This window comes from Anopheles marshallii, chromosome 2 (genome assembly GCF_943734725.1).
Source record: "Anopheles marshallii chromosome 2, idAnoMarsDA_429_01, whole genome shotgun sequence".
NCBI classification, from domain to species: domain Eukaryota; kingdom Metazoa; phylum Arthropoda; class Insecta; order Diptera; family Culicidae; genus Anopheles; species Anopheles marshallii.
In genome coordinates this window covers 2,266,112-2,293,501 of record NC_071326.1, presented here as the reverse complement: position 1 = coordinate 2,293,501, position 27,390 = coordinate 2,266,112, and the positions used below count along the sequence as shown (strand labels likewise).

At 37.7% G+C, this 27,390-nt stretch overlaps 1 protein-coding gene across 1 annotated transcript; it reads right to left on the bottom strand.

Moving 5' to 3' along the window:
- Positions 1 to 8,253: 8,253 nt before the first annotated feature.
- LOC128710494 (broad-complex core protein-like) lies at positions 8,254 to 21,398 on the bottom strand. The gene is made up of 7 exons (XM_053805549.1): positions 21,210 to 21,398; positions 20,946 to 21,134; positions 20,369 to 20,864; positions 19,866 to 20,271; positions 19,625 to 19,776; positions 18,913 to 18,963; positions 8,254 to 8,783 (listed from the first exon to the last, which is right to left on the bottom strand). The coding sequence occupies exons 1-7, from the start codon at positions 21,393 to 21,395 to the stop codon at positions 8,254 to 8,256; spliced, it is 2,010 nt and encodes a 669-aa protein (XP_053661524.1). The 5' UTR covers positions 21,396 to 21,398.
- Between the last annotated feature and the right edge of the window lie 5,992 nt (positions 21,399 to 27,390).

The following is a 27,390-nucleotide window of genomic DNA, read 5'->3' as shown; positions in this document are numbered from 1 at the left end:
AGAGACAGAGTTTGATGTTTTATAGCCAAGCTACAGATATAGTGTGTCAAACTGTTTCAGTCATGTAGGCAGTGGGCAACCCGAAAAGGAATTTACTTATAACAACAGTAATCTGTCTATGCGGTACCCCACCTTTTTAGCTGTCAAACTTGGCAGTTGTCTCATTGTTGCTGTTGTAGTAGTTGTTATTTGTTGATGTCTCTGTTTTTTGATACCTTTGTGAAACTTATTTTGAAGATTCGCGTGAATACAGAGCGAAACAAATAAAGGAACGGATAGGGGTGTTGTAGGGGTGGGCGCAAAACACTAGAAGGTGGAAAATTATTGCTGGCTTATTGGTAGGTATACGAAGAATGGTAGTACTCGTTACGGCACAAGATTCTACAGCTGGTTTGCAGTAGTGTCCAAGGTGTGTTCGCCAAAGATGGCCGTTTATATGTAGAAGAAATAGATAAACAGAGCGAGAAAGAGAGCGAAAGAGAGAGAAAGGAAAAACATACAACAGAGAGAAGAGTGAAGAAAAGAAAACTGAGTACAGATAGTAGATATCAATAGTGACATATCATTATACATAAGAAAGGAGGAGAACTGCATTTTGAGAGATTACATCAACGTCCGAAAGACGTGCATAGTGGTGCGACCGTAGATGACCATTGTGAAAAGACCTAACGAAAGCATTATTATCAATCTGATACACGGAATGACCCTCATTGTTTAATCCCTGTTCCCTCATTGTTAAGTTCGATGCAACGTTCGATGTACACACTGTAGATGAGCCAAACGATGAGAGAGAACGCGTAGCAGAAACGAAGAAGCTACGATACGATTTTTCTATTAATTCGCTATATTTAGTATGTCTTCCGTATTGCCAACTTGCCAAGCTTCTACATACATGTACAGAGCATTGGCAAATTAGGTTTTGTTTTTTTATTACCTTTTCTTTACGCTCTAGGCTTTGCCATAATTCGTACACTTATTCGTTTCACCTCATGGTTGGTTGGTGCGGTAGATGGTACAAAAATACATTTAGATCAAAAGCAAACGGGGAATAACACATAAAAATGAAATGTATACACGTATAAAAATAGGTATAAGCAATTGTAATAACACTAATTACTGGTACACTGTTTGACATTGACGTAAAAGCCACACAACATTCAACTGGAGTAACACAATAATATCGTACCATGTATATATATATATCGTACCATATATATATATATAAAGAAAAAGAGAACACATTTAAAAAATCGTTGCTAAAATGATGCGAAAATCATACCAATATTTAAAAACCATACCAACAAGTAGTAGTTTGAAGTAGTAGTAGTAGTAGTAGTTGTAGTAGTAGTAGTAATCACAATAAAGGCGATGTAAAAGGAAATCTTTTCCCATTCGAAATAATTTAAAGAAACGAAAAAACATACACAAATAGAACAAAAAACGAAAATATTTTCGTCTTGCGCGTCTTTAACTCGAATTTTGGCGTACCACAAACAGGGGAGGAGGGCCCCGGTTTGACATTGTTCATAAATTTGAAATGCTCTGGGACTTCTAGTCAGTTTTCTTTGAGTTTTTGGCTTTTCAATACTATATATCGACGCATCAATGGTAAAGAATAACGCTTTTCGAAATAGTAGATACTGTTTTATTCAATTACTGATATTTGTGTTTTAACTGTGTTTTACAAGCTGTGTTTTGATCTGTGTATGTGTTACGCAATGCGCGTAGTTTTTTTTTTGTTAACTCTCCACTACGCTTCGTTTGTTTTGTGTTATTTTATATTAAACAAAATCGTTCTGCTTTCTTCTCTGCTATCTGCTCTTTGTGTCCTTAGTTATCTTGTTTTGTAGTTTCATTTGTCAACATATTTTTATTTAAATGTTATGAGAAGAAGTAAAACTTAAGTTTTCCTGTAGCCCTATTTTTCTATACATTTCATGCGATCTGGTTTTGTAGTATTTTATCCTTTCTCTTCTTCTCGTTTTCTGTTTCTTTTTATTTGTTTATTACATTAGGTGAGAGTTTTGTTCTGTTTTATTAGTACCATGTAAGATTTTTGTCTAATGTTGTAATGTTTCTTTTATTTTTTTCCCTTTATGTTGGCTTTATTAGATTTGAATTTTTTCTTCATTCTTTTACATTCCACTAATCCACCATGTTTTCCTACTGTACGATGCTATTTTCGGTTTTACTGGAACACGTTATTTTTCGCTTTCTGATCTTCTGTTTTAACACACACTAATTAAACTTTGCATTGTTGTTTTTCTGCGTTAATCAATGTCTTACTGTTTGCGGTTCACTTAAGAACAAAATTGGCAATAAACAAACATTACTTTATATCGCATCACCTTTATATGGGTAGCTTGTACCTTACTCAATTGTCTTACTCAGTATGCTTTAAATTCATATCCAGTTTGTGTTCTTTTTTTATTCTGCTGTTATCATACTTATAGTTTTTCTATACGAGGGGCCATTATGTTGTCGGTGAAGTGTGTTGTTAGACGTTTGCAATAGGTTTTGGGAAGCGTTCGTATCAGAGTTTTGTAGATTTGCTTTTTTGCGCAATTTATATAAACAAAGGAAAAATAGTTCTTAATTTTCGTTTCACGAATTTTGCACAACAGCATTTTTTTACACCCTTTCTGTCCTTTCGTCACTTATTTTCTGCCGGGCGAAGAATAAATTAAATAAACATTCGATTTGAACGTAATAAATAGAACAAAATAAACTCTTTTTCTCTCGCGAAAAAAACATGTGCCAGATTATAAAATTATATTTAAAAACAAATATTTTGCTAATTTTGGTTTTCCTTTCCTTCCTACTCGCATTTTCACTTTCTAATTAATTTTTGTTGGCGTTAGTGTATTTTAAGGTTTTCCTTTATTCGCACGATTTTGCCGAATTATTTTCGAAACGAAAAAATAAAATATTCAGACTTATATTTTGCATTTACACTTGTAAGCTTCTCCCGATCTCCAATGTGTTTTTCGCGAGTGGAGTTACAAACTTTTGTTTACACATTCTGATTTCCTTAGCATAAATGGTCTGTTGGGAGCAATGATGCCAATTCAAAAATATTATTAAATTTCAGTCTTTTAGACAATCACAAATAGTTTTTTTTTCTCTTGTGTGGTTGTGTTTTTCTTCTTTGTTCTTAATTTTCATGGTGATTTGTTTAAATTTTGTATATTTTTTCGTTAGATGTTGTACGCTTCTTATTAACCAACTTGTTTGGAATTTTGTATACTTTTTCATAATTTTTTGAGTGTTAAATTTTGTTTGGTTTCTAAATTGTTTTGTTACTTTTCAGCTTTAATTTATTGCTGTTCTCTTCGGGAAGCCACTGTACAGGCCAGTTTTTTACGTCGGAAAATTTCGGAACACGTAAATGCTTCTTAACGCTACAAAAAGTCTACAAAATAAATCACACACGCGCGCACCACAATGTACAAATGCAAAGTTCCTCCATTTCACACCCAAATTGCTTGTTTGTATACCCCCAAATATATCATCTTATTGTTACTCGTTATCGTTGGGAGGAGGGGATATTTCATGTTATTGTTTTGTGCTCTATTCCTCACAAAAATACCGTTCTAAGTGAATCACAATGAAACAAACAGCTCAGCTTTGTTTTACCACCATTTTCCAATACCCAATAAAATACAACAGTGAGCCACAAAGGTTGGGATATTTTGTTTTTTCCTTCATTCTAATGATTCTCCTCTTTGTTTTTACACATGTACACATTTTCTTTTCGATTACCAGAAAAAAGCATTGTTTAACATTATGTGGAGCCCAAAACAAAATAGCCTTGTTGTATGTAATACTAAAATCAGTTTTGGTAACTTTTTTGTCTCAATCGATAATAATTTGTCTTTTTCAACCCTCTCAAAAAAGCTTGTGCCATTAGTTCATGATTCTTTTACTTCATGTACGATTGTAATTTTTTTCGTGTTTATAGCTTTGTTACAGATTCGTGCTTCACATCCATAATGTTTATTCTGCTCAGTTTTGTAAACAAATGGCAACTTTTACTTTTTGTTTCTCCAAATAGTACTTTTTGGTGTCTAAATACAAATTACGGTCCGAACCATTTCCCGTGTCATACGTACACGCAATAATTTATACTCGATTTAGAATCTAATCAGTCGTATTCGTAACTTTGCAGGCCGCAATCTAAGATTTCCTTTTTTAAAATTATCTATATTTTTCTTTTTTGCATTATTGAGTGGCTGTATTGTTTTGCCCGGTTTTGCTATTTACTTTTTACAATGTTTGCAAATGTCAATTACAAATGCTTGCTGCTCGATCTAGTGTGTGTTTATTCATTTATGATCGAGTACTTTCACGTTACTAGTGTGTTGATGTGGTGAATTATTTAAACTGCATTCGTTATTTTTCTTGACATCAAACGCATGATGAACGTTGCCCATCCTATGACGATTTATCAACATGACAACTGCAACAACTTTCGCTATGATGTTGCGGACAGAACAAAACAGCAAAAATGAATCCCCCGAATTGAGAAACATACACAGACACACAATATAAACCTTTTACATTATGCTTGTCGATGCACTTTTTTTGCTTAAAATGAGAAGAAAATTTAATGCATCAAATTGAATATAGAATATCCACTTAAGCGAAACAAAAAAATTGTCAAAAATAGTACTATTTAAGTTATGACGATGATTATTACGATGATTACAAAAGTTAAACTATTATCATTTAAACTTAACATTCATCGTCTGTAACGTCCTGTGGAAATTTAAAAACCAACAGGATATATTATGCTGTTCCGTAATATACTCCGCCATTTTCTTCTTCTTTCATGTTCTATTTTCTTTCTCTCTTTCTCCTTCTCTTTCTCTCTCTCTCTTCTCCCTCTCTCTTGCATTCTACTTGCCCACACATACAGCGCAGTACGCACCTAACTTAAACATTGAACATGGGATTTTAGTAGTTCATTTTATAAATCGGTTATAGTAAACGGGTAGCAGTAATTAGTAATAATCGTAATAATAATTATAATGGAAGAGTGGCAGCATGACGCAGTTCATATTATTGCCCTAAGAAACATAACCCCCAAACCACTTAGTGGGGTATGTGCACTGACAAAGTTTTATATAATTATTTATAAAAAAAAAACAAAAACGCAAACAACTCTTGGCCCTCTGTCGAACAAAGAAGTGTTCTAAGATTTAACTACGCACAACAAAGATTCTTGGTTTCATATAGCAGTAGCATAGCGTGTACGTGTAGTGTGTATTAGAAGTTTTCTAACTCCAGTTTTCAACTCCGTCTGTAAGCATTACACACAGAACAAATCTTTTTTAAACGGTAAATAATGATTATGTCGTCGTATGAGTTATTGTGCTTTGTGCAGATAAATATATTTAAACAAAAAGGATGAATAATTTCTTACTGTTCGGTCTTAGTTTTTTGCGCATATTTACTGTTTACACTTTCCCTGTCAGACAATGCAGCTGTTTTGTTGTGGCATTTCTGATAGCCGCTCGCATTCCAGTTGAGACTGGTAATATTTTCATTGCGGCAGCGTTCACTGCTGGGGCAGTAAGCTGAACAAGGTATATAATTTACACTAATCGAATATAAGCGCCCCACATATGTCCACGACAATAATAAAAAAAGTATTAACCCAAAATGGTAATAAAAAGATGAAAATCAGTCTTCACATTAATTTCACGTACAGTCAAAAATATACAGTAATGCGTGCGTGTGTGTTTGTTGTTTCTTTTTTCATACTGAAAATGCAAACTTTGGTTTCATTTCCTTTTCGTTTTAACACAACAAGCCGAAGAATTCCGCTAGATTAAAATAATTTATGTAATTTCGCAATTGACCAACCGCAACGATCCGCAAACTAAACCACAAGACCATAATGAGCAAGGGTAGTAGGAAATTATCCATTACTGATGCTTGATACTTTTCCTTTTTGCTGTCCTAACGTGTAACACAGGATTACGTTCTCCCTCCTGTTTCATCGCTAGTCATCGATTTGTGGCATTATTTAATAGCAAAGACATAATGTATAAGATGTACATGGCTTAACTTAACAGACTACTACGAAACGCTGTAATAAATGTATGTAGAAGTTTCAACAAAACAAAAAAATATTATGAAGTATGTATATAAATGAACTATTAAAAATAAACATTAGCGACAGATTGCTTCGTACTGCGCCAAAAAAGTGTGCGCAGCGACATATAACGGATAAAACTCGTCTGGAGGGTGAAACGAGGAAGGTGGGGAAATGGGACTCGGGTCAGAACTATTAGGAATGGCAACCTTATTTAGATTCATGTTTTTAGCAGTAGATTACAGTTTTTATCTAAATGAAGAGACTTTTTGTGGGTAATAAGTACCATTTATCAAACAGAAGCGTATTTTTCAGATCATGTTTTACCTATCTATTATCTCTCATTTTCTTGCATGCGTTACGTCTAATTTCGACCATTAGAAATTTAAACTTGAACCGAAAGATTATTTTTAACTTTATTTCTACAACAAAATTGTTTTGCTTGACGAATCTATAACAAGGATAACATAGAATGGGTTGAAAATAGTGATGGGCAATGACTCATTGCGTGGGTTAATCCGGAATAGCATTGGTTCCGACCCATATGTTTCATTCCAACCTGACCTTGTAGACGCAAGAAGCCTCAGTACGTTTGATGATGTCGGAAGGTTCAAGAAAGCATTAATGACTCCGATCAGGGGTATAAAGAATTTAGATCGAACGAATTCGGTTGCATCCACAGATAAGATTCGCATCATTTTACAATGTGTGTCCATATACAGTAGAACATCGACTGTCCGTGGTGGCGAAAACCGGCGGGCGAATTATCCGGCAGATTATTGGGCTAAAAAAAGTAGAATCGTTTTGATGTTTTGTTACATCTGCCCGATACGGACCCGAGAGTTTTTAATAAATTGTTTTTCAAGATAAACTCAACGAAAAATATTCCATAATAATAATAAACAACAACTGTTCGTATATGAATTGTTTTAGGGTAGACCTATCACCTTCATGTAAAAATATTGCACGTACAAAGCTGAAGAGTTTGTTATGTGTGAAAATCGTTTAACCGGCTTGCGGCCAGTTCGCAGTTGCCTGGATAATGAACGTTTTACTGTAATTTCACAATAAATATAAATAAATCATCAATAATTGAACCACAAACAGAGGCGGGACCACGCACGCATATTCTACTAGAATCATGCAAAGCGATCAGCAGTTCTCGGATCCTTCCCACTAACTTCTTTCACACACATTTCCTATGTGTTTTGAGGATGTAAAAAATACGCTGCTGAAGTATGATGATGATGATGAGGCAGAATAAACAGATATAATAAATTCAGTAAATTCAGATTGAATTGATTAAACGAATAATCATATAGATTCCTCAATATCGATAGAAAATGCGAACAAATGTTGTATATACTATAACCAAACTCTAATTTCAAGCTTTTAGAACAGTTCCACTACCACTTCCATTGTTTGCAGATTGCTTTTTTTTCTGTAAAGTAACAATGGTTGGTGGTCGCGGATGATAACACCGTAGATGGACACTCCGTCGCGAGTAATTTCTGATCGCGATTTTAGGATGCGTATTGGCGTAAAAGTTTTTTTTTACTTTTGTAAGAATTCGTGGGTTATATAAATCACGTGGATTTATGTGCATTCCTTAAGCGTTTTTGAACCTGGCCGGAAATATCGAATCTACTGAATCTACTTACACTCAAACCGATTAGGATCGATTTCGCTTGGTGCAGGTTGACTTGCATATTAGAAGTTGGAAAGTATAAGGTATAAGTAGGACAGGAAAAGGTCGGAGGACGCTGTACTAATTCTACCATTATAGATCTCGGCTTTATATAGTGATTGAATGCATTTAAGCACATTTCAAATAAGGGACAGAAAACGAGTAAGAGCGATAGAGTCACTCCCTCGATAAAAATAGATCTGATAAAGAGATATAGAAGAACATCTTTTGCATCCGATTTTTTTGAGGGATTTTCGTTAAATACACACACATACACATATAAATCATTCAAACATGAGCTGGTGACCCATCTTCTTTGTAAGATGTAATTTTTCTTAAAATTTTCTTTTTTCTTTTTGCTTGCCTTCTCATACTAAGCGACACGGTCGCACGTGGTAGGAAGCGTTGACGGGATCATTTATGGTTTTCAGCAGACTACTAACATGGGAAGAGACCGCGGAGCTATTTACATGTATTCGAGCTTGGTCGTGACACTATGCTTGATATCACAGTCGGTACTGCCAGCATTGTTGTTTAGCAGCTCGTGGTGGGCGGCACCGGTTGCGGCTGCAACGGCGGCCGCCGCCGCTGTACCGTGGTGCAGGGGGCTGACCGCACCGCCCCCGGCCCCAACCGCGGCAGCAACCGCCGCGAACGGGTGCTGACCATGCAGGTGTGCATGATGATGGTGGTGCAGGATCTTCTGCCGGCGATGATAAATGCTCTTGTGATTGTTCAAGCTGTTTAACGTTCGGAACACCTTGTGGCACAGGTTGCAGACCGCATTGTTTAGCGGCTGCAGATGCTGCTGTTCCTTGTGCCGTTTGAGCGTCAGCTTCGTGCTCAGCAGCTTGCCGCACACGTCGCATCTGTGGCAGGCCGCCAGCGGCAGCGGCAACGAGAGCCGATTGATACCGTGACCCCCGTGACCACCGTGCCCACCGTCTGGTGGGGAAGCGGAGCGCTGGGACGCCATGCTTGCCGCCATGCTCATGCCTGCCGGGGTGGAGGTATGTCCCACATCCAACCAACCGCCACGTGTAAGTGCCGTACGTGAACGTGCGAAAGTGCGAAAGTGACCACACAACGCGCGAGAGAGACACACAGGGTGTAAGTAGTAGTAGTAGTAGTGGTGGTGATGGTGTTGGTAGTAGCAGTAGTAGGAGTACAAGTGACGTACCGCACAATTACATTTTTACACCATAGTCGGTTGGTTGTTGGCGCCCCCCCGGGGAAACGTGGGTGTGTCCAAACCGCGCGCATTTTAACGTGAACGTACGTGCATATATCGAGTGAGAATCGACCGATAAGCAGCACCGGGAAAAAGAAAAGAGAGACAATAGTGACTTACTGTTTTGCGTTGTTTTTGGGTTGGCTTTTGTTGTTTTGTTTTTGCTTATTTTATTGCGTTCTAATTCGATTGTTTTTGCCATATGTTTGATACGATCATTGGTTTGATCGATACTTTTGTATTGATTTTTAGTGCACAAATAAAATGAATTTTCCTACAGTTGTTACAAGGTAAGAATGAATATATTCATCATATACAAGGGAGCATACACTTACTGAACTCTATCTTTCAAGCAAACTATCGACTTTTGTACTGTTTTTTGAGGGTTTAATTTAAACAAATTTTGAATCATGCGTCATCGAATCATTGAGTTTGAGTTTTTCTTGTTGACGTTTTTTGTTGCTACGTAGGCCCGCATAAAGAAGCTCATTTCGGCCGTTTTTTTAGATTTAATTTAATTTCTGATTGGGTAAGCTAATCGATCGTTTTGCTTTTCTTTTTTCTCTGCGATAAGGAAACACGTTCAACAACAAAAAATACAGGAAGGTGACGAAAAAGACAATCCGAAAAAAACAGAAAAAATATGTTTAAAATAAGATGCGTATCGTACATGGCCGAATGGTGTGTGAATTTGTTGCCAATTAGAAAGGGGGGTATTGTAGGACATTTAGATTGATGTTGCTTGGGTAAACATATAATGATATTGCTATTATATTTTCCATTTTTCAAATAGTTATCAGCATCCATGTAATCAGTGAACAACAAAAAAAAGGGCAGGATAGGGTGATAGTGAGAAGGGTAATAATAATTAAAAAAAAGAAGTAAACACATAGAACACATTGACGGCAAAGGTAGAGTTATGAACCAATTTTTACTGTTTTTCTTGTTTTGCTCTATTCTCATGGGGAAAAATAAGGAATAATGGAAGGGTTTGGGGTGGCAGGATGGAATGGAACTTTTTAGGGGCATAATGTGGCTTAAAATTGGTTGCATTGGGATTTTCCAAATATTGAGAGGTAGTAATGGGACAAGTAGTACGATTAATCAAAGCTATATAACAATGAGAGTATGTTTGGGGTGTGTTGTTGAAATATTGGCATCAAAATTTCCCATTTTACTTTACAGTAAAACAAGTTGGAATAATTGCTTATATAAAAGGTAAAGAGTTACCTTTTATTTAATTAGGAACGTACAGGACTAATTGCTAGAAAAAGAGTTTGTGTTGAACTACAATACACGCGAGGACATGTGGCACGCCCTTAAAAGTCCAAAAAACCTGGACAAGAGCGTATGAACCAAAACGGAACAATAGTTGTTTGCTAATTAGGTATCAGTTCTTGCAAGGGTTTGCCTTTCTTTTTTACGCTACATTCAACAAAATTATTAAACGCATTAGACGACTTCGTTTGTAGCTGTTTTTATGTAATTTAGCAGATTTTGAGGCATATTGTTGATGTATTTGAGCATATTGTCAATGCCTAATGTGTATCCTTTGTCTTTTTTATTCTTTGGTGCTGGGTGCCCCTCCCTATTGTATCTTTCTCTCATTTTGAAAGGGTACTTAAAATGTCATGAATTTTAAAGACCTGCCAATGGAAATTATAAAAAAAACAGACAAGGAGACACGCATTTGCATTTATGAAGTGTGGCAATCATACACACACATTCACATGAACGCACACAAACAGAGGGAATGCGGGAAAATATTTGCCGAATCGAACAACGATGAGCGTGTTTTGCGGAGAATGAAAATGAAATACAATGTTATGCAAAATCAAATCTGGCAACACACCGAGTAATACTAAAAATTGTTATCGCCAATTTCCTAAATGCCTCTGCAAATTCAGTATAGTGCAATACCTCTGGCATGCGGGAATTTCGAGCGCTATTATTCACATGTTGTATTCTTCTCAACCATATGTGAGTGACTATATGAATGATCATGGCAAGGAGGGAGAGAAAAGGGATGTTGGAGTGGGATCAAAACAGGGAACCAGGAAAAAGGAGGGTAAATAAATAAAATAAAACATTCTAACGGCCAATAGTTTGTTTACGACGCTTAACTTAACAGAAATGTACAAGAAAAATTTCCCATTCGTTTCGTATTGCTTATTTTGTTTTGCTTATTTTTCCACGTCTTTAGTCCTTTTACCCCAGGTAGCATGTAGGTGTAAAATAACTAACGAAACAAATACAAAAAATATATGAAAAATTTATTAACAAGACTGGTTACGCCATGATTTTATGCTTCAATCGATTAATCTTCCGAATTTTTTGTTTGTGTGTTTTCGATCTTATGGTTTATAGATTATAATTGTGATGAATGTTTGTTTTCACGAACATGGGGAAGCAATTCAATCTGAACTAATTTAATAGTGGTCTAATCGTAGCAGAAAGTCACTATAGTGTCTCCTCGATTTCTTATTTCCAATTGTGTGAAATAAAACAGAAGCCAAATTACTGAGCTCTCACGCCCGCTTGGGGCACAGACGGACTGACGGACCGGATGGTCGTTTTAAGATACAATTCATTAGTATTTGTCCTATTGTTTGTTTTTTTACTAGTGTGTATGTGTGTGTGTGTATGTGTGTCTCTCTCTCGCTCTTGGTGCAGTAAAGTTAGTTATTGAAAGAAACTATTCGAAGATTTTTAAGAAAACACACATCCGGCCTTCAATAAAATGCACCTCTTTTGTTGTTGGATGAAAGATGCGAAAGCAAGATGATAACTTTTTTACTTTTTGTCTAACTTCAACCAGCGTTTTTTTTTTTTTATATTTGTCGTGTATTATTTGTTACTTTATGCCTAATTGTCACTATCACTTTCTCATGTTTTAATCTCTGTTTCCAAATTTCCTATATCCAATTTCTACAAGAAAAAAGCTGTTAAATTTTCTTTTCATGCAATAACACGTATCAACCATTACTATGCTTAAACGTAAATATTCATATTATTTCTAGTCCTTATTATCCTTTAAGTATTGGGCTGTTACTTGAATCATGATGAATTGTCTTTTCTTAATCAAAATAGAAAACGATTCCTTATTGTTCTATTTTTTCTTCTTCATTTTCGAAAGTGTGCATATAGTTAACATGCGTTGAATGTGGGCAGCATTAGTCCAGAACTGTGACCAAGAATTATCAATGAACGCAGTTGTATGCTTGTGTATAACTCCTTTCCGATTGTTTTCTTCTAGTGATGTTTCATACTCTTGGGACAGTTTTCATTCTCTCTCAGTTTCGTCCGCCAAGGAATAACTAAAAAACACCCACCCCCCGCTCCCAAAACGTACCATGCCTAGTTGTATTACCCTGGTACGGTACACGTTCAGTGCTATTTACTGTGCCACCCTTCGAAATGCGTTACACACGTTATACGATTAAAAGTAACCACCTGGACGATTTGGTGCAATCGGACTGCCGGGCATGGTAGCGGGATGGTGGTGGGCCGACGGGTGCGAACCACCCCCGGTCGCATTCGTAGTGGAAGACGACTGTGATGTGGGTGGTATTGGGGTATTGGTGGACATCGATGAAGGAGGGCTAACACCACTGTTACCGGCCGCCCCGGCACTAGCACCTCCGATCGAGAGCTGTACGAGCTTCTTGTCGTCTTTGGCGTACTTCATGTTTCTGTGATAGATACTTTTATGATTCCGGAGGCTATTCAAGGAACTATACACACGCTTGCATATATTGCAGACCGGCTCTTTTGTCGGGCGCATGTGAACGTTCTGTATGTGGCGTCTCAGGCGCGTTAACGATGACAGGTTTTTGTTACACGGATCGCACCGGAAATCTTCGCCTAACACTGATGGCATGGGATATGATGATGATGGTGATGGTGGTGTGATAGTAGCATTTAGCAGTTCGACGGAATGGACAGCGTACGAGTTCGATTGTAGCGATTTTGTCGTCAGGCGCCCTGACGACGGAAGAGTCCATAAAGAGATGTGCAACATAATTAGAGGTTCACGTAGTATTTAAAAAAACGGAAAGGGATTCGGGTGGATGTTTTGTTTTCGAACGCTTCGACAAACAAAAGTTCAAAAATTAGGGAAGAAAAAAAAAAACAAAACCATCGACTCGCTGATACGGAGGAATTTGTTAGCAAAAAGGAGTTGTGGAGTGGAAGGTGTGAAAGAAAATCATGTAGCGATAATTAAATCCTTTCCTTATGCTGATCCCATTTCCCCCAAATGAAGGTGGTTCAATTAGCAAAACGGAGTAGTAGTACCTTCACCGGGAACTGTTTATTGGGTTGGCTAATATATTGCATTTTTGTACGTTGCGTGTGATGACTTTACCGTATAAAAAAGTTATCTAGAATAAAAACAAACGATGGAGAAGTAGTAGGGTCACTTTCTGTTCGCGAAATCAGGAATTTGGAGAAAGGCTGACAATTCGATGAGAGTATAGGGATTCTGTACAAAAGGAATATTGGGAAAATTGGGATCTCTAGACGTCCGCAGAAGGGATTGTGACAAAGATGTAGGTTCCCGTAAAGAGGAGAAATACATTCACCGTGTTCCGAAAATTCAAGATCTGTTCAATATGTTGAAAAGTTTCTTTTAGGCCGAGTACACCCGGGATAAGGTGACCTTACACTGTTTGTAGAAGGAAATATCTTCCAATGAATGTAAATTGCATCTTAGATGAAATTATCTTAAGTTATAAGCAATGTGGGCTGGCTGTTCTTTTGAATAAAAAAAGTTTCTATACAATTTTCCTAAGTTCTATACAATGAACTAAGTTATAGCCCAGCTAAGGCTTGGTTTGTTTAGAATTGGGTTGCTTTGTTTCATTAAAGTAGCGTATTCGAAATGGAATGTTCTGACATTTGTTGACAGAAATAGACACTTCCAAGAAGCGAAAATTGATTTTGCACAGTCAGTATTGAACAACGTCAACTCGGGAGTTGGCAAAACAGTAACGTTTGCCTAAATCGACTGTTGCGTGAGTGATGAAACCGTCTAAGGAGACTCAGACGACTGTCCGTAAGGAGCAAATTAAGTGACGGAGTGGAAACGGTAATCGTCAAGTGCGAGAGAGAGAGAGTTATTCAGAAACTCAAGGCAACTCATATGATCTCGGACTATGATTTGACCAAAATCCTTAACGCTGATCGCTCTTCTGTACAACGAATCCGACTCCGAGAAGGATTTAAGTGTTTCCAAGCAAATAATCAACCCAATCGCAACCTCAAATAGCAATAGTGGTTTGAAACCTGGCTCGGAAGCTGTTCGACGATTCCTACGTGAAAGCCGATTTTTCGACTTGCCAGCTGCCGTTATAGCAAAAACGTGATACAGTTGTACAACGACGATGAACTAAAATTAATGTCAGAACACCTGAATCCATGGAATTGCCCCTAGTACCGTCCAATAGAAAGATATTGGGCCATAATGAAACAGAAATTGAAGAAAAAGCGACTGGTAACTAAGGACACCGTATGAATGAAAAATTAGAATTAATTTTTTGGCCTAAAAAGTGGCTGAAGCAGCAGCCGAAAAATTCTTCACAAAAATGACGAATATTATTTTAATTTAATTTTTTTCTATACATTGTTATTACCTCTGATTCATTACAAGACTGTGTTTCCATTGAAATAATGGTAGAAAAGATATACGCGTTACAAAGTGCCTCACTTCCAAATGATCCAAGCTGTAGTGTAGCCCAAAGCAAAATTCATATTGTTTATATAGTTTTTTTTTCAAACAAGGTTGGTTGGATCAAACAAATTGCCTACTGGAAGTTCTTAAGAACATGTGAGTTAATTTACTTAGTAGCGGTACTTGAGCGGTTCTTGGTATTCGAGGACAGTTTATAAAAATCACTTGCATTTTTGTTGGTTTAATAAGAAAAGGTCTGCCAGTTATGTATTCAGAAGTATTGCTTGCGTATTTTAAACTTTCACAATTTAGTTAAAAATAATAAATCGATTAGAGAAATCTACAATATATTTCAATATTTTAGATTTGTTTGTTTCCATTGAATTTGTTACAAAACTTTAGTGTCTTTTTTTTCTTTTTTTTTTCTTTTTTTTGTAATTTTTTTTCAACGCCTTGTTACGTCAACTATAAAAAATTATGGAATCAAAATTTGAACATGAAAATCCGATCCTTCCAAAATGTCAGTGAAAAAGCTAAAGTAATCGCTAAAACCAATTCGAACCATTTTGAGTGGGAGGATATACTTCGAATTTCAAGACCGGCAAACTGTCATTCACATCGCAAAGTTTGTTGTTAAACCCTGTATTGTGTATAAAAAAATGTGTCTCGACCGCCACGCCGGATCAACGAGATCACCAAAATACACATCGAAAATGCATACTAAACGGTCATAACTAGCAATAAATAAGCTCAAACGCATGTAAGACACAAAGGATACCATTAGAACAATGTTATTAAAATACAATCGCTCTCTTAAACTGATACCATAACAATCCAATCAGAAGGAGATAAGAGGGACTTGTATGCAAAAAAGAACATTTCTGGTGAAGGTATGACGACACTGGCCCGATCCTGAGAGGCGCAAATAGCGAATATCGGAAAGGAATTGAATGAAAATGTTAAATTTCACAAAAGCACACAGGAGGAAAAGGGACAGGGAGCATTTATAGTTGTCTTTTGTTATCGAAACTATTTTAATACTTTTCTTATTTTGGGGGTAAGCTTGTTTCTGTTTTGTTGCATTTGATTGGGTTCGATTTAAGGTTCAATCTTTGTAAGTGTACGCGCTCCACCGTTTGCTTACTCTCCTCCATTATATAAGCGACTTTCTCCAAAAGCTATTTAAGTGTAACAGCATCGTGTAACTACTACGTACTAATATTTACAGTAAGTATGTTTGTGTGTGTTTGTGTTTGCACAATGGGTTGATTTTGTTTTATAATTCATTATACTTCCAGTATTGTGTGTATCACATTTTGCAGGTTCCTTTTCCAGTCACGTCAGCATTCATATCAGTTGTAACGCTGATGAGAAGTTTTAGGTACATACACAAACGATTTGACCTTTAGTGGGGTTTTGGATGAGGTTTGGTGATCAAACAGTCATATTTAAATCTTCCATATTTCAATACAATTTACTCCCACCGTTTGACATGTTTATGCTGACCGACTGATTTGGGGAACATTTTTTTTCAGTTTTACATAATTTTGTTCTATTTTGTTGTGCCATTGTACATACACTGTTTCGATACCAGCAATTTGATGCATCATTTTGTTTTTAATAATACCTTAATACATAATATCTTCCAATGTCTCCACCCTTATCTTTGTACAGTTCAATTATATGTTTAATTTGCGGGATAATTTAGCACCTTTTGTTTCTTACTTTGTACAGGGGTTTGGGTTTTTTGGTAGGTTTTAATATCCGATAATTATTTACCAAATTTGTACTAACGTGTTTTGCTGCTTAAGATTATAGTAATGTATTGTTTTGCTTGTTTTCATAGTATCCTGCTTTGTTACTAAGGTTAATATTTCCGTGTCCGAGGAACAGCCATATCTTAAACGTAAATTATGTGAAATAATAATTACAATAATAATAACCATTAATGGTATATGTAGCGTAGATGCATTATCCAACCCTCTAGAAAATTTGTACATAGTTTTGTCTGCAGATGTTTTGGCTCATGTTACTTTTTACTTCTATTTTTTGTTGTTTCGGTTGTTTGTGTTCGTTTGGTCCGTTTTTGTTCGTTCAGTTTCAAGAAGCACAATCCAATTCGTAATTCGTGTTTTTGTGTTGCTTTTAAAAACAAAAATCGTACTTCGATTTAATCATCATTTGTTCTTCTTCGTTTTTTATAACTAACGGGCACCAACAGTTGATAAAAGTTAAGTATAAAATAGATTAAAGTACTTTTCATGTTTGTTTAGACTGACGGAAATAGCAGTATTGATAAAAACAGTGGTGGTAAAAGTAATAGTAACAGTGGCAGCCGTATTGGTAAAAGTGGCAAAAGATATAACAGTAGTAGTAAAAGAAGTGGTGGTAGTAGTAGTGGTAGTAATAATAGTAGTAGTAATAGTAGTAGTTGTAGTAGTAATAGTTGCAGTAATAGGAATAATACTAGTGGTAGCATTTGAGGGTTTAGTGGTTTAGCATTATAGTTGGTAGCGATAAGTATAGGTAGTTGTGTTGTAGGGAGTAGTCAAACAGTAATACAGTAAGATAGTACCGTTTTACAGAACGTCACAAAATGTGTTTCGTGAGTCGGTTTGAAACAAAGTATTTTCTTCTAAAGTAAAGACAAAACTTAAAACATTCAATGTCCAAATAAAACACGTTCACGTTTTTGTTTGTCAAATAAAATATAACAAATGCAGCATTGTAGTTTTGTGTTTGATTATTAAAATGAATGGAATGAATATTGAACATTTAGAGGCTTTTAGCATATTTTGTTTTGTTTTAAACTTAAAACACACAACAACGATGTATAAACACGACCAAACACGTAATTTTATACCAAACAACAGTTATACATTCTTACACTAGTTCAAACCCGAAAACGAAAATTCCGAAACAGCACACAACTTATGAAGAAAAGCAAACATGAATACAAATACAAAAAAGGGTCGTTGATTTGGACGAAAAAGAAAATAAAATACAAAAACACACACACAAACGGGCACATTAGCTGTCGTTTATGGTAGCATAATATGTCCTTTTAATAGTAATGCGTTAGTTTTGCGATTCACGATATGTAAATGTTTTGTTGTATTTTTAACCGACTAAGGGCTATTTCGTATGTTAGTTGCTTTAACTCTGCTTGATTGAGTGTGTTTGCAAATTTTGCAAGTACACTTTCATCTTTTCATCAAAGCTGTGAATTTTGTTTATCGTTTATAATTGAAAGTTTGGACCAAAGCACACAATTGAAAAAGGAAAATTTCAAAATTTAAACGCAGAAGATAAACCATATCTTCTTCAAAGAATCCTCTTCATTCAATCCTTCTTCATTATTGCTTTACCGTAGAAGTTTTTAAAGCAATAAAAATACTTTAACTTCGAATAAAAACTATTGTAAATTTGTTTTTGTTTGGTTTGTTTCGTCGGAAAATTTTGCCATCTGTTTTTCTTTTATAGTTTGAGTTTTGTTTATTAGACAGTTCCAAGTTATGTAAGTTTAATGGCACATAGGTATATAACGTTAAAAGCAATTACTTGTTAGTATTTAGAAGAAAGTAGGAAGAAAATATGGAATTGGATAATAATTTTGTTTGCTCAGGATGTGTTTCAGATCATGGACAGATTACACGATTTCGGTAGAAGAAAATTTAGTACTATCGAAGGACTGTTTTTTTTTATCTCTGACCATTAATATGTTTTGAAAAACAAACTTTTATTTTGACAAATACACAAAATATGAAAACAAAGAAAAAATGCTAACAATTTTCATTCAATGTAATGTGTTTTTGATTCTTCATTTACTTCTTTTTTTTGTTTTGCTGTAGTTGTAGTTGTTGTTGTCGAAAGTTTCAAATAATCTGAAACAGTGCGTGGATGAATGAATTTGGTTTTAGTTTGGCATTTTTAAAAATCCGCACAAAAACTCCATATTTTCCCACGGTTTTTGCGCATCGTAAGCAAAAGTTGATATAGAGTTAGTAATTGTTTTTTTGTTTTGTTTTTGGTTTTGATTTGGTTTCAATTGGAAAATGGAAAATATATAACGTTTGTAAAAAAAATAAAATAAAACAGGTATAAATAAGAAAGTTTATGAAAGATAGTAGTCGATGTATGTATAAATTTTGTTGGCTCGTTGAGAAATTCAGAATTCAGAACAAAGTATCGTGTGAACAAAAATGAAATACAAACTAACTTACCCTGTGGCGAACCGGCCAACTCCACCGCTTGCAGTGCTTGTGTGCTAAATCCTGTGCCGAAAAGGGGAACAAGTAATACCCAAATGAACGCAAAATTAGTACAGAGTAATACAGTATATAATTGCTTCTGCTGGGAAAAGCCATATAATGGGGGTTTGAGGTCAAGTGAGACAATTTCTGACATTTTTTATTGCATTTTTTCTGGGTAAGGTAGAGTATGTAGCTTTAGCCTTTGCAAGACATAATCGATTCTGTGTTTATAAATGTTTTCTAAATGTTCTCAACTATATACAATTTAACTCTATCAGTCATGTGTAAGTTATGCAAGGAATTACTTACATTTTGACTATGATCCTAAAATTGGGAAAAAATTGACATTTCCTTCATTCCAGGTTAACTCAAATAGAGTTCAGATTTGGTTCCAGCTTTATCATTCGAAGTACAAAATCCACCGAGTTCTAGCGACAAAACTGAAGCTCTTTCTTGGTTATTTTGCAATCAAACTACAATTTGATGAAATATATTTGGAATCTCTCTAATTCTGTATAAAGCAACAAGTGTTGATAAATCGAGCTAACGAAAGTTATAAGGGTTTCAGATATACTTCAACCAATTCTGGTTCAACTCGATAAGCCTTCATTTATGACTGCAACTTAATTAGAACTCGAAAAATCCACCAACGGCTATTCCGCAACAATCGCGATTTACTCACCTGCCAGCGCCGAAGGGTCTGCTGCTAGTGCTGCCATGGAAAAGTTAAACGAAGGTGGCGTTGGAAATAGCTTGTTTTCATTAGCATTCATAAGAAACTGGGCCCCACTATGGTGATGAATGTTGGTATCAAGCTCATGATCATTTGGTGATCTGATCGCAAAAAAAAAAACAAAACAAACGCACAAAGTATTGCTATGAGCCATCATCGGGATAGACTACACGGGAGTTTTGCTACTTACCGCAGGGAACCTTTCACATCCAATCCACCTTTGACGAGGTCGCCGTGATCGTCCGTCACCGAGTCGGAGCTGTTTTCCTGATCACCGCCCGTACCGCACAGCAACTCGAGTGGTTCTGACTTCACGTCCTCAGCGGAACGTTCCGATGGGGAGGATGCTAGACTTTCCTTTTCCGCCGAGCAGAGGCTGCCAGTATTACTACCGTTCGAGGTGCCGAGTGACGTTGGCATGTGACCGGAACCGCAAAGACCACCACCGACTGGGCCACCGCCGCCGCTACTGTTTTCCTTGCTGTGCAATAGGTTGTTGTTCAAGTTGTTGTTGTTGTTGATGTTATTGTTATTGTTATTAATACTACTTTTTATTAAGTTACTCGAGCTGTTGATGGAGAAACTACTATTATTGCCTATAGAGACGCATAAAATGGAAAGAAGAATGTTCACAACTATTAGTATGAATCATTGTTTAAGGTTTCCTTCTTGCATTCTTGGTCCTTTACTGACCACTGTTTGCATGACCGGATAAGCTGTCCTGTTGTCGCATTTGATCTTTTCCCTGGGGTGATGGCAAATTGATGTGCTGCTTGGAGGCGCTCGAGGAAAAATCGGTAGCTGTCGTTTGGGGCGTACTGCAGATGACATCCAGATCGCGCATATTCGTCGGACCATTGCTGTCCACTGACATCCGGTGCCGCTTGAGGGCCATCTCGTCTGAATGGGCCGAGTTGTTCCGTTCCCGTCGTAGGGCGGCAGCTGCAGCCGCTCGCTTTAGGAGCTGATTCACCATTGGTGCACCGTTACTGTTGCCGCCTCCACAACCTCCGCCACCACCGCCACCACCGCTGCCACTGTTTGGAGAGGAACTGTTGTGCAGGTTGGCAAGATGTGGCGGAGGAGATACACCTTGTGACACGTACAACGAGTCGTCCAGCATCTTCTCCGGGTAGATCGGATGATGTACGACACCCGATGGCAAGTTGGTACCAAGCGATGTATGCATCTATGCGGGAGTAAGTTACAAATGGTTCAATTTACCAATCAGTCACATAACGGTAGACATGTGACTCCTCACAACACTTACGCCATGTGTTTCTTCAGCTTGTTGCTGTGTCAAACCGGACACTCTTAAAATTTCCGCCGTTTTCAGGAAAGAGCTCAATGATCGCTGATGCACGTTCACCTCACCGTGGTAGATGAACTCGACCAGCGCGTGCAGATCGGTGAATGCCACATCCTGAAGCACTATCACGGGATGTTTGCATGGTGTGCTCTGTGATGTAATAAGCAAAAGTAACACTGGCCATGAGCAGGAAACCAACAAGTAGTAGAATATCAGGTACACTACCTTCAATAACTCGCGGAAATATGTACTGCACGCAGATAGCACGACACGGTGCGCTTTAAGACTGCGTCCATCACAGGCAAGTGTCACGTCCACGAAGTCCTCATCATCGCGCAGGTTTTCGAAGGCCGACGTGATACTGCTCTGGTAGTTGTTCCATCGCAGACAGAAGTGCTGCGTGTCCACCATGGTTGTTGCAGTTGTTGTTGTCGGGTGTTTTTGCACTGTAATCTATGATATTGTATTTGTACGGCTACTGCTTCCTACGGGATCACTTTTCTCACTACAGTACTTGCTTAATGTTTTCTAGCTGATATGAGTAATCTGAAATGAGGAGAAGAACGGAATTACATATAAATTAATATGCCAATGCTTGAAAATGTGGTAACATGTTTTAGACAACAATGCCACGAGACAGGAGAGGACGCTACGGCTTAAAAATTATTAAATTGGGTTTCAATATGAATATATTTCTCTTATATCGCTTATATCTCTTTACTACTCTTATGACGGTTTCTTTAATTGAATTAGGTAAGCTTATCGTTAAGCAGAGGATGAAGTTTCCTTCAAAACTCAAAACCTCAGGTACTCTTTAGTGAATCAAGGCTTGAGCAAAAACTTGATCATCTAAAAATATTTAAATTTTTTGAGAATTTTTTTTCCTACCACCAGGAAGGAAACGTATAATGGGATTTTTTTTATGCAAATACTCTTTTGACGTGCTGTCATTGAATAATTACACATTGAATGTGTTTTGTGTGTAATTATAAGTGAAGAAGCACAATGTTCTAACTGCCTGCCTAAAAACAAAAATGATGATTCTGGAAAACTGTGGCCAAGTAAATAAACACCAGTTTTATGCTGACGGATCCTCCACAGAGCCCGGCATTGGTTTCGGCGTGTACAACACATTATCCAAAGCATTCTTAAAATTACGCCAACCATGCTCGGTATATTTAGCGGAGCCCGTCGCAATCTTTTGCTTGGCTTGTTTTTTCGGCGCAACAACCTCAAGGAGGTCTAGGCCTCCCAATTCTGGCTTTCTGTCACTTTATATATCCGTAGCTGGTCCGGATGGGATTTTGGTTCGGTACGTTCGAGTGAAGACCGGCGCCGCTACCTTCATACCACCGGGCCGCTCCAACGCAATCTTATCTTTTGGATGGATTGCGATGGAATGGATCATCTTTTATGACTTTGCATGGAAGTCGAGGCTCCTAGTTGGACGTAGTTCGAAGTATAGGAAGATACCCTGATACAACAATTCGGGATCTGCTAAAGGGACTTGCCAAATGACTTGCCAAAACCTGGCCGAAGAAGAAAGATGAAACAACCCAAATCACGATCCAGACCCTCACAAGAAAAAGAACCACTCTATTGGATCACGGAATATTACGCAGCAACACGGCCGAGTACAACACGGCCGGGATAAGGTGACCTTTCACTGTTTGGAGAAGGAAATTTCTTCAAACGAATGTGAATTGTATCTTAGAATAAGTTATCTTTAGATATAAGAAATACGGCTTGGCCGTTATCCTTCAATAAAAGTTACATCGCTAGTTACATCGCTTACATCGAGGCACATTAAGCTCCTTTGAGACCGCAAGGCATCTAAGTAGATTCATATTAAAGTTCATGATCAATTTTCACTCAACCACTTTTAACAATTCAACAAAATCAGCGATTTGTATCTACAATATTCTTGAACAAAGACACAATGATCAATGATACCCGCACAAACACACTGATTTGTCTAGAATTAAAAAAAAACAGGGGTGACAAATTAGTAAATTTTAACGATGAGTGCTTTCTAAGAAATGATACCGCAGATTTGCTTCGTTTTCACTGTTTCTGTGTGTGATTGCATCATGAAGTGTATGGTTAAACCCTGCATCATAAATCAACCGATAAATGCAACCGTTTAAAATACTCTCACAATAAACAGAACGAAACACGGAGCGGAAACCGTTGTAGAGCTTTCACGGCACATAATATTTCATTTCATGCGTGTGTGCGTGTATGCGTATTATGTTCTCTAACTCGCGAGGTAGGTAAACCTTCGGCTATGCGCTGTATCACACTATCGGTGCAAAGCAGACGTGTATATATAATCTCAGGTACATCGATGAGCCATGCGTATAATTTACGATGTGTGCTAGAGGACACCTTACCACATCATTTCTGTCCGCAATGCGATTTTTCAATGCACTGCACCTATTTTAATCGGTCTAGAAACGCATGTCACGATATTAATTATTCGGCACAACAACCTCAAGAGGCCCTGACGTGCGATTTCTGGCTTTCTTTGGATTTATTTACCCGTAGCCGGATAGTCAGCCTTGCTCGGAGGATTGGCCTGGATGGGGTTTTGGACGTATCCTGTCGTGTGAAGACCGGGCCGCTCCAAAAATACAATAAATACTATCTTACAGTATTTTCCTTATATATTCACTTGACTCTACTGCTCGACGCGGTGCGCGCTAGTCACTGATTCCGTATGAAACGAGTTCATGACTTAGTCCGAAATAGAATTTAGGTTTCCAACGATTGGCAATCGGTTTGAGCAATATTGAACTGTCGCAGCACGTGCGCAAGAGGAAAGAACCCGAAAGCTAGTTGTTGACAAACTCGACTTAACTAACAACGACATTATTATCGAACGAAACCTAATGATCAGTAACGCTAACCTAAGGCCGCCAAGAGTTTGAGGACCATAGCTACAAATTTGTTGACGCTTCGTTTAAAACCACTGCCGGGAACTAAAAGGGGCACTTAATGCTTTGATGACCGAAAAACAAAATATACAAATTGGTAACCAAAGCTAAAGAGGGGGGAGGGGGTGGTGGGGAGAATGTGAACGATCAGCGTATTTAAAAGTTGGAAATCTAATGCCCATGGAGGCATGTCTCTGTTAAAAATAATCAGCCACACACTCGCACATACGGTGCAAACGTAACGCGCATTGGGAATCAAGCAAAATGTTTGGCGTATTTGGAGAAGTGGTTGGTGAGTCTATCAGATACATCAAATAGCAAACGTAAACAAGTTCGGTCATACAACGAAGTAGGCACAATGTACTAAGTTTAGCCAGTGGCGGATCTAACAACGGGCAGAGTAGGCATCCGCCTAGGGCCTCGCCGTTTGGGGGTGCTCCGAAAAAATGCTGTTTAGGAGGTAACAGTGTATAAATTTTACCAGCAAAGGGCTACCAGAAAAGTGCCGCTTTGACCTTCTCTGTACGCTAGAGTGTACCGAAATGGTCGCATGAGTGTAGCCAATGTACAACTGCTTGCGCTGACGCCTTGCAGAATGGGGAACAGAATTCAGCGAGTTGCTGCTCGGATGGCTATTGATGCGCTGGTGAATTTCCTGCGAAGACGCTGTGTTGTTGCTGTTGGCTCTGATGCCGTGTGTTGTAGTTGTTGTGGTCGGATCGCCACAGGGGCTTCTGGAAAATTTGTACGCTTCCGCTAATGTACTACAACGCATAGTAAGGGTTTTAAATATTTTACAATCTGTATGTTTTGGGTTTTGTACTCGATGTTTTTTTTACATCTAAGGATTTGATTGTCGAAATTTTAGTTGTGATTTAACTTTGTGTCTACATTATCGGTAGTCAGGAATTGCATTTTATCTGATATCATGATAAAAGTAAGTAACGAAAGCCATTACATATATATGGACAATACTGGTAGATACATATATTCCCTTGGAGTTGACGTGTGAATGAAATTTAATGTTTTATTGATTTAACGTTTGCTCGTTGAATCCAAAAAACGGATGAAAATAAACTCTAAGGAGATTTAATGAAATCTTTTAAATTATTGTGCATATATAATTTTTGGAGTTCTTTAAAAAACTAATTTCATTTTACCCATATCGATATCTTTAAAATTTATCCCAAGAACAATAAACGATGTACTACTTTTTTCCTTAAAAATGATGCTTCACTAGTTTTACATATGTATATACATACATATTTGTATATAGTAAATTTTATACAGTAAATGCATTTTTTCAGTAAAAACTCCCTTCCTTTTTTACAGATGTAATAGCAAACACATTTAATACACTAGAGCGAACCTATTTAACATAATCATACGTGACGACCGTTCTGGCATGTAAGCTCGGCTAGTTCTCGCGTATTCCAAAACGATGTCCATGCAAAACAGTTGTACTTCATGTTCGAGTTCGCAAACGAAATCGGAAAGGGGTACCAATGCGAGCGGGTTCAAAGATATACTAGCGTCGAGAGCGAGACATACCATACCGTGGCCACAAGTGGTCCATAGCAAAAGATACACACGTAAACGGACTGTCACTCTTGGCTAGAGTCACTCTCACTTTCTATATATATAGGAATAAATGTATATATATAGATATATATAACGGCACTGAAAGGCATGTCCGGAAAGCAGAAGAGAAAGCACATGAGGGCCGAGTTGAAGTTCGTTGTCGTCATCGTCGTCATTTACCGTCTAGCAGCCAGACATACACCTAGCGCTCGCTTGGCAAGATGAGTAGGGGGTGGTGGGTGGAACGATAAGGCAAAAGAGGTAGAAAATATTGCTCAGGCAACTACCGAAGCGCGATTGCGGCGACTGCGATGAAGACGACGATGCAAAAGGCAATCGACCATTTGGTCCGACGCCGTGTTTTTACTAGGTTAAGGTGAAGGTCATGCACATCCAACGGTACCACATAACGATCGACCGACAGAAAGAACTGTACACAGTCGGGGGAAACATCATACCCTGGTATGTTTCAACTGGAACCAATGCTTTGCTCTTATTTTTACATGCACACGGGGCAGTTCTCACTTGCCGGAGTTCTTATTGATAAAGCATAGGGAAAGAGCAGTGCGAGTTAACGTTTACACAAGCAGCACAGCATTGCAATGCACTGATCGTATTTCTCTGTGGAATTGTTCTTCGAGAAAATTCGCACGACTCACCACAAAATGATTTTGCACATTTAAATTATAAATAGATAATCTTTTCGTAAGGGTACGAGTGTGTATAGTATTAAGACGCACGAACCAGCCCTGTACCTGTTGAAAAGGTATCCCTTGGGGAGATATGTGGCAGATGCATTGGAATTAGTACATCAACTTACGAGACATGCAATGTTTCAGGCGGTCTTGAGCATAATCTGGTATCCAAGGGTCAATGGAAGGGGTAAGTCTTCTGCTAAATCTTAAGGGTTATGTTTTGTACTCGTAACCCGCTCTTTTAATGTGTTGTGGTTTCGTTGTTTATCATTTTATTTTGTTTATTTTATTTTATTTTATTTTTATTGGTTTTTTCTTTGCCTAATCATTTACTAATGGTTTCCCTTGATGTAGTGTAAAAATATAATTTAGTTTAAAATAGAGTATTATTAGAAATGAAGTCTCCGTGGATGATTCTTTCATTCGCATTTCTTCCACACTACCATGTTACCAAATCAACAAACAGAGAAAAACATCATTAAACCAATTCATGCAACGCCCGTATTTCCATTTCAATGTCGAGCGTAGAAAGTGAAATGGAAGAGAATAAAAAATTACTGTGTCAGCAACAAATCAGCAGCAGTGGCAATGGGTACGGTAGTGAAGCTAGTAGTGCATTCCACACTTTCATGTGTGAAGAATTGCAGCATCCACTTCCACACATACACATGGTTTGTACATATGTGCGTGGAAGTGTTTCCAGGAACTAGCCACACGTGCCACGGTGAAGCAACGAACCTAGATGCATTCATCGCAACCGTGTATTCTATGTAATGAGTCTGGTGATTCCTTTTTTGTACATTCGTAGTTCCTTTTTTGGATAGTAGCAACGTGGAGTACTCCCGTCTACCTCACACGGAATCCCCATCAGCTGGTCATAAAAGAAAGATCGTAATCGCGTGTTAAATTTTCCAACAAAAACCAGCCAAAGCCGTTATGCCGACAAGGTGTAATAGAATGTGTTGGATAAGAGTCTACGATGCAACAAAAATACAGGACACGATACAGGACCAACTGAGTTCTTCTCAGAAACAGCTGTCGGTTGTGAAGGTGCATCGTCGCCATCATGCTGCAAGTCCGTTTGCAAAAAGGAGTTAAATCTTATTTCCTTCCATTTGCTGTACATGCTTTCATGCGACCACGTGCGTCCACAAAAGAGAGAAACGATAGCCAACCAACACAGCCACATACACA

Bases quoted from the DNA above. Each gene is read 5' to 3' on its own strand.
- LOC128710494 (XM_053805549.1), bottom strand. From the start codon at position 21,395: ATGGTGGACACGCAGCACTTCTGTCTGCGATGGAACAACTACCAGAGC. The intron at 21,135-21,209 runs GTAGTGTACCTG...ATTACATCACAG, and splicing joins ATTTCCGCGAGTTATTGAAG to AGCACACCATGCAAACATCC. The intron at 20,865-20,945 runs GTAAGTGTTGTG...ACTCCCGCATAG, and splicing joins AAGCTGAAGAAACACATGGC to ATGCATACATCGCTTGGTAC.